Source organism: Procambarus clarkii, chromosome 75, assembly GCF_040958095.1.
Source record: "Procambarus clarkii isolate CNS0578487 chromosome 75, FALCON_Pclarkii_2.0, whole genome shotgun sequence".
NCBI lineage: Eukaryota > Metazoa > Arthropoda > Malacostraca > Decapoda > Cambaridae > Procambarus > Procambarus clarkii.
In genome coordinates this window covers 18,172,284-18,179,764 of record NC_091224.1, presented here as the reverse complement: position 1 = coordinate 18,179,764, position 7,481 = coordinate 18,172,284, and the positions used below count along the sequence as shown (strand labels likewise).

Below are 7,481 nucleotides of genomic sequence, written 5' to 3'. Positions count from 1 at the left end.
CTCAGTAGAGCTGCCATAATACTTTACTGGTACTCAGTAAAGCTGTCATAATACTTTACTGGTACTCAGTAGAGCTGTCATAATACTATACTGGTACTCAGTAAAGCTGCCATAATACTTTACTGGTACTCAGTAAAGCTGCCATAATACTTTACTGGTACTCAGTAAAGCTGCCACAACACTACTGGTACTCAGTAAAGCTGCCACAACACTACTGGTACTCAGTAGAGCTGCCATAATACTTTACTGGTACTCAGTAAAGCTGCCATAATACTTTACTGGTACTCAGTAAAGCTGCCACAACATTACTGGTACTCAGTAGAGCTGCCATAATACTTTACTGGTACTCAGTAAAGCTGTCATAATACTTTACTGGTACTCAGTAAAGCTGCCATAATACTTTACTGGTACTCAGTAAAGCTGTCATAATACTTTACTGGTACTCAGTAAAGCTGCCATAATACTTTACTGGTACTCAGTAAAGCTGCCATAATACTTTACTGGTACTCAGTAAAGCTGCCATAATACTTTACTGGTACTCAGTAAAGCTGCCACAACACTACTGGTACTCAGTAGAGCTGCCATAATACTTTACTGGTACTCAGTAAAGCTGCCATAATACTTTACTGGTACTCAGTAAAGCTGCCATAATACTTTACTGGTACTCAGTAAAGCTGCCATAATACTTTACTGGAACTCAGTAAAGCTGCCATAACACTTTACTGGTACTCAGTAAAGCTGCCATAACACTTTACTGGTACTCAATAAAGCTGCAACAACACTTTGCAAACTAAAGAAATTTCCGTATCATCTTATAAATAAGGTTTACTTACTAATCAAAATTTAATATAAATTTTGTTCCTGGGTGGTATATTCATAATTGCTTATGGATAAAAAATAAGGAAAATGACTAGTATCTCCCATCAAACTTGGCTTCTGTGGCCATGACAACGAAATTTTGGAATTGACAATATTCTTATGAAACCAGGTAATTGACGTCTTTTCGGTCACGTCAATCCAGTTAAAGCAACACAGGCATAATAAATTAACATGTATTTAAATGGATATACAAATGACCACCAAAAAGATATGGAACTGAGTAGTTTTATCGAGATTTATGATTATTCTGTAAATTACTTTTACGAGTCAGATCCTCATGCAGTGCAACCCATCCTTATCCTCGTTCTACTGTTCTTGGTGTAGGCGTTCAAAGTCCAGAGTATCCTGGTGGCAGACCGCACTCTGCTCCTCCCAGTATGCCATCATCGTCTTGAGTTGATCAACAAGGATATGCAATTTGATAACGGACATGCTGCAACCCATTGTGCCGTAGTACTTATAGGAAGTACTACTCTGGTATACTGCAAAATACATAAAAGTTTCAACTAGCTTCATATAGTTTTCGGCCTTATGATTGCCCAGGAATCTTCAAACACAGCGACAAAGCTCTTTCATTTTCTCCTTCCTAGTAAGTTTCCTGGGGATTTCCTTCCCCGCCAAGACTTTCTTCATCTATGGTGCGACGAAAACATCAGAGTTGACCTTTGACCTATCCCCTCAGACAGCTTATGGAAGATGCTTTGAAGGTATTTCAGGACTGCCGACTCCTTATCTTGAGATCTGACAAAATGTTTCACAAGCCCCAATTTGATGAGAAGTGGCGATATATATATATATATATATATATATATATATATATATATATATATATATATATATATATATATATATATATATATATATATATAATATTAAAAATGCCAAAAAAGATTAATACAGGGGATGGGGGGGGGGGGTGTAAAACCCCTCTTTAAGAAGCTTAGTCTCCAAGCAGACAATTCATGAAAGCAGACATATATATATATGGTTCCACTAAAGGGAGGCTGAAAATCACTGCAATCTAAGAAAACATTATTATACAATGTCCTTTTAAACGATTCATGTTCATGAAATTTTGCATTTCTTGCAGTAAACGAGATAATGAAATACTTCACCACAATTACTATAAATTCTTCAAGAAATTGAGTTGATAAATATAGGAAATCCTTATTATTCCGACAAATAAAATGAAGCAAACGAATCTGCCAGATATTTTATTCAAATGTGATTCATATGATGACGTTAATTCCAACTGTTACAAACATTCCTATGCAAATGCACAGGAGCAAACAAACCATCCTACTCAGTTGACTTTGTAAAAAGAAAACAAATATCTGTAGTGGGTGTTGAAGCAAACTGGCAAGTACAGGAAGCTAGTTCAAAAGATTAAAATTCCCCCCAAAAAAGAGATTAATACAAGGGACGGGGGGGGGGGGGGGTAAAACCCCTCTTTAAGAATGCTTAGTCTCCAGGCAGACTATTCATCAAAGCAGAAACTAATTAGCAGACAAGCAAGTCTCAGAAGAAAAATATTTATATCAAGAAAGTTAAAAAGAGCATAGCTAAAATGGGAGATGGAGTGAGCAGGCGTGAAGCCTGTGTGCTGAGCGCGTCCTGGGAGCGCTCAAGCGACCACCTGACGTCCTGGGGGCGCTCAAGCGACAACCTGGCGTCCTGGGGGCGCTCAAGCGACCACCTGGCGTCCTGGGGGCGCTCAAGCGACAACCTGGCATCCTGGGGGCGCTCAAGCGACAACCTGGCATCCTGGGGGCGCTCAAGCGACTACCTGGCATCCTGGGGGCGCTCAAGCGACAACCTGACATCCTGGGGGCGCTCAAGCGACAACCTGGCGTCCTGGGGGCGCTCAAGCGACCACCTGACATCCTGGGGGCGCTCAAGCGACAACCTGGCGTCCTGGGGGCGCTCAAGCGACAACCTGGCATCCTGGGGGCGCTCAAGCGACTACCTGGCATCCTGGGGGCGCTCAAGCGACCACCTGACATCCTGGGGGCGCTCAAGCGACAACCTGGCGTCCTGGGGGCGCTCAAGCGACCACCTGACATCCTGGGGGCGCTCAAGCGACAACCTGGCGTCCTGGGGGCGCTCAAGCAACCACCTGGCATCCTGGGGGCGCTCAAGCGACCACCTGGCATCCTGGGGGCGCTCAAGCGGCAACCTGGCATCCTGGGGGCGCTCAAGCGACAACTTGGCATCCTGGGGGCGCTCAAGCGACAACTTGGCATCCTGGGGGCGCTCAAGGGACAACCTGGCGTCCTGGGGGCGCTCAAGCGGCAACCTGGCGTCCTGGATGCGCTCAAGCAGCAACCTGGCGTCCTGGGGGCGCTCAAGCGACAACCTGGCGTCCTGGGGGCGCTCAAGCGACAACCTGGCGTCCTGGGGGCGCTCAAGCGACAACCTGGCGTCCTGGGGGCGCTCAAGCAACCACCTGGCATCCTGGGGGCGCTCAAGCAACCACCTGGCATCCTAGGGGCGCTCAAGCGACAACCTGGCGTCCTGGGGGCGCTCAAGCGGCAACCTGGGGGCGCTCAAGCGGCAACCTGGCGTCCTGGATGCGCTCAAGCAGCAACCTGGCGTCCTGGGGGCGCTCAAGCGACAACCTGGCGTCCTGGGGCGCTCAAGCGACAGCCTTGCGTCCTGGGGGCGCTCAAGCGACAACCTGGCGTCCTGGGGGCGCTCAAGCGACAACCTGGCGTCCTGGGGGCGCTCAAGCGACAACCTTGGGTCCTGGGGGCGCTCAAGCGACAACCTGGCGTCCTGGGGGCGCTCAAGCAACCACCTGGCATCCTGGGGGCGCTCAAGCAACCACCTGGCATCCTGGGGGCGCTCAAGCAACCACCTGGCATCCTGGGGGCGCTCAAGCAACCACCTGGCATCCTGGGGGCGCTCAAGCAACCACCTGGCATCCTAGGGGCGCTCAAGCGACAACCTGACGTCCTGGACAGACACTCTGCTCCGGGTCAAGAAGGATCTATCTCCACTTATAACGTAACAAGAGAGTTTTTGTTCTAAATTTTGATTAAGTTAATTATATCTATTTACTTAATTATTTATGCATAAGTGATGCTGGACGAAAAGTTGAGAACTATCTAGACCTTCTAGACATACTACTGAAGACTTCTTAGGCCTACTAAACATGCTCCCGGAGACTACTTAGGCCTAATAAACGAGCTTTCAATTTTCTTAGACCTGCTAAACAGGCTTCCTATACTACTTTGACCCACTATAGAGGCTTTCAAAGACTACATAGGCTTAAAAACAGCGTCACAAAAACAAATTAGGCCTACTAATCAGGCTCCTAATACTTTCTTAAATCAACTAGACAAGCTCCAGAGACTTAGACCAGTTTAATACCCTCTTAAGGCTTTTATGATTTTTCCTCCAAAAGATTTCCAAACATTTCAAAGAAACACTAGTAAAAGATCAAATAAGACTTTTTGACGATGTTAACGCCATCTATTGACCGCACCTGACCCTATTTCCTGCTTCCTGGTGGAAGACTGTGGTCAGACTCAAACAGGTGTAGTTTCCTTTGTACTATATGATTTCTGTTTCCACAGAGGCGATGAGGGAGGTGCGTTGGACGGCGGTATGTACACCTCCAGGAGCGGCCAGTAAGGAGACTCCTGAAGAACGCAAGGCTTGTTTCCGTCGGAACAAGAAGGGCCTGGTTGTTGAAGACCGTCAAATGTCCATGGTAGCCGGTGAGCTATTGGTATTGGACCGACGCGTCCCGGGATGGCCAAGGTGTGTGTGAAGACGAATTCAACGTCAATCAGTCCTCTAGGTTAAGGGTAGTTCGTGGTTAAGCCTTGAGAGGAAGCCAGCCAGTCAGCGTGTTACTGAGTTAGCGTTGAGACACTGTGAATATCGTGGAGGACTGGGCCCGTGGAGGACTGGGACCGTGGAGGACTGGGCCCGTGGAGAACTGGGCCCATGGAGGACTGGGCCCGTGGAGGACTGGGCCCGTGGAGGACTGGGCCCGTGGAGGACTGGGCCCGTGGAGGACTGGGCCCGTGGAGGACTGGGTCCGTGGAGGACTGGGTCCGTGGAGGACTGGGCCCGTGGAGGACTGGGTCCGTGGAGGACTGGTCCCGTGGAGGACTGGGCCCGTGGAGGACTGGGCCCGTGGAGGACTGGGTCCGTGGAGGACTGGGCCCGTGGAGGACTGGGCCCGTGGAGGACTGGGCCCGTGGAGGACTGGGTCCGTGGAGGACTGGGTCCGTGGAGGACTGGGTCCGTGGAGGACTGGGTCCGTGGAGGACTGGGCCCGTGGAGGACTGGGCCCGTGGAGGACTGGGCCCGTGGAGGACTGGGCCCGTGGAGGACTGGGCCCGTGGAGGACTGCGCCAGTGGAGGACTGGGCCAGTGGAGGACTGGGTCCGTGGAGGACTGGGTCCGTGGAGGACTGGGCCCGTGGAGGACTGGGCCCGTGGAGGACTGGGACCGTGGAGGACTGGGACCGTGGAGGACTGGCCCCGTGGAGGACTGGCCCCGTGGAGGACTGGGTCCGTGGCGGACTGGGACCGTGGAGGACTGGGCCCGAGGAGGACTGGGACCGTGGAGGACTGGGTCCGTGGAGGACTGGGGCCGTGGAGGACTGGGCCCGTGGAGGACTGGGTCCGTGGAGGACTGGGTCCGTGGAGGACTGGGTCCGTGGAGGACTGGGTCCGTGGAGGACTGGGTCCGTGGAGGACTGGGGCCGTGGAGGACTGGGCCCATGGAGGACTGGGCCCGTGGAGGACTGGGGCCGTGGAGGACTGGGTCCGTGGAGGACTGGGTCCGTGGAGGACTGGGTCCGTGGAGGACTGGGGCCGTGGAGGACTGGGCCCGTGGAGGACTGGGTCCGTGGAGGACTGGGTCCGTGGAGGACTGGGTCCGTGGAGGACTGGGTCCGTGGAGGACTGGGCCCGTGGAGGACTGGGTCCGTGGAGGACTGGGTCCGTGGAGGACTGGGTCCGTGGAGGACTGGGTCCGTGGAGGACTGGGCCCGTGGAGGACTGGGCCCGTGGAGGACTGGCCCATAAAAGGTGCTGTTTATAAAGTCTTCCATAAAAGCTTTTCAGGAGACGCAAGGGAGATTATTCTATAGTGTTAACCAATATTTTCAAAATACAAACTAAATCCGTTATTCTCACCAGGGAGAATAACTATGAATACACCTATAATGATTTTTGTGAATGAACGTGTTCAACACAATAGTTCTGTCGTTATAAAAAAACATGTTATGGGAACTGGAAACGAAAATTTATTCATTTCGCAAACAAATAATTCTATTATGTTGCAATACCATAGGAAGTATAACCAGTGAGGCATAAATTAAGTCAAATGAAGCATTAATTTTCTATAATATATAAACCATCAATGAAAATGATAAAGGAATTATAATTTTTACCCATTTTTATTTGATGTTATATGGTAGGCGCAGTGGAAGGCTCTGGGTTTACCAGTGGCTTGCTTTATTAAGGTACCATACCTTACGTTTACTTGGGTTGATCTTTAGCAGCCATTTGTTTGACCATTCCTTCAGTTTGTCTAGGTCGTCTTGTAGCCTTATGCTATCTTCTGTCTTAATCCTCCTCATAATTTTTTGTTCCATCAGTAAACATTGAGAGGAGCGAGTATTCCCTCTGGGAGATCATTTACATATACAGTATCAGAAACCGTATAGGTCCAAGGACTGATCCCTGTGGGACTCCACTGGTGACTCCTTTCCACTCCGAGACCTTCTCCCTCACAGTGACTCCCTGTCTTTGTTGCTTAGGTACTCCCTTATCCAGGGGAGTACCTTCCCTTTCACTCCTGCCTGCATCTCCAGCTGTTGCAATAGTCTCTTATATGGTACAGTGTCAAAGGCTTTCTGGCAATCCAAAAATATGTAGTCTGCTCGGCCCTCTCTATCTTGGCTGATTTGTGATTTGTGTTGTATGTGTGTGTGTAATTGCCTAAGTGTAATTACCTAAGTGTAGTTAGGGAATGAGAGCTACGCTCGTAGTGTCCCATCTTCTCAGCACTGTCACATAGCACTTGATAGTTATAGAAACTATTGATAGTTCTGTCCTCCACTACCTGGCATCGGAGTGGTTGGACGGTGTTCCAACCGTCTACCACTCTGTTTGCAAAGATAATGTTGTTATAGATAAGATAAGATAATGTTATTAAAACAAGACTAAAACCAGTGGACTAAAACAGAAGCAAAAAAGAAACGGGGAAAAAGGAGGAAACCTCGCCTCCATTTAAAACGTTGACCCAAATATCACAGTAACAAGGTTATCGCGAATAACCGAACTCAAATACGGGCTCAACATAGCCCGTGCTACATGGACATTTCGTTCTGAGTAGCTAGATCTAAAACATCAACAACAGCCAGGTAAGTCCACTACGGGCTCACCATAGCCCGTGCTACTTGCAACTTTTTGTTCCGAGTAGCTGAATCTAAAACAATAACATGGTGGGGTGTTGGAAGTGTCAGCACGGGAGCCGGTCGGCCGAGCGGACAGCACGCTGGACTTGTGATCCTGTAGTCCCAGGTTCGATACCGGGAGCCAGCGAGAAACAATGGGCAGAGTTTGTTTCACCCCTAT

The 7,481-nt window shown here is 49.4% G+C and overlaps 2 protein-coding genes across 2 annotated transcripts in view; one reads left to right on the top strand and one right to left on the bottom strand.

Annotated features, from left to right (window-relative positions):
• The window catches only part of LOC138357032 (involucrin-like), a 14,656-nt gene extending 10,296 nt beyond the window's left edge, over positions 1-4,360 (top strand). The window contains exons 2-3 of the mRNA XM_069313569.1: positions 2,475-3,885; positions 4,286-4,360. Coding sequence (XP_069169670.1) covers positions 2,475-3,885; positions 4,286-4,360 — 1,486 coding nt within the window. The remainder of the gene's footprint in view (positions 1-2,474; positions 3,886-4,285) is intronic.
• Positions 4,361-4,728: 368 nt separating this feature from the next.
• LOC138357031 (uncharacterized) lies at positions 4,729-5,922 on the bottom strand. The gene has a single exon (XM_069313568.1). The coding sequence runs from the start codon at positions 5,920-5,922 to the stop codon at positions 4,729-4,731; it is 1,194 nt and encodes a 397-aa protein (XP_069169669.1).
• Positions 5,923-7,481: the final 1,559 nt, after the last annotated feature.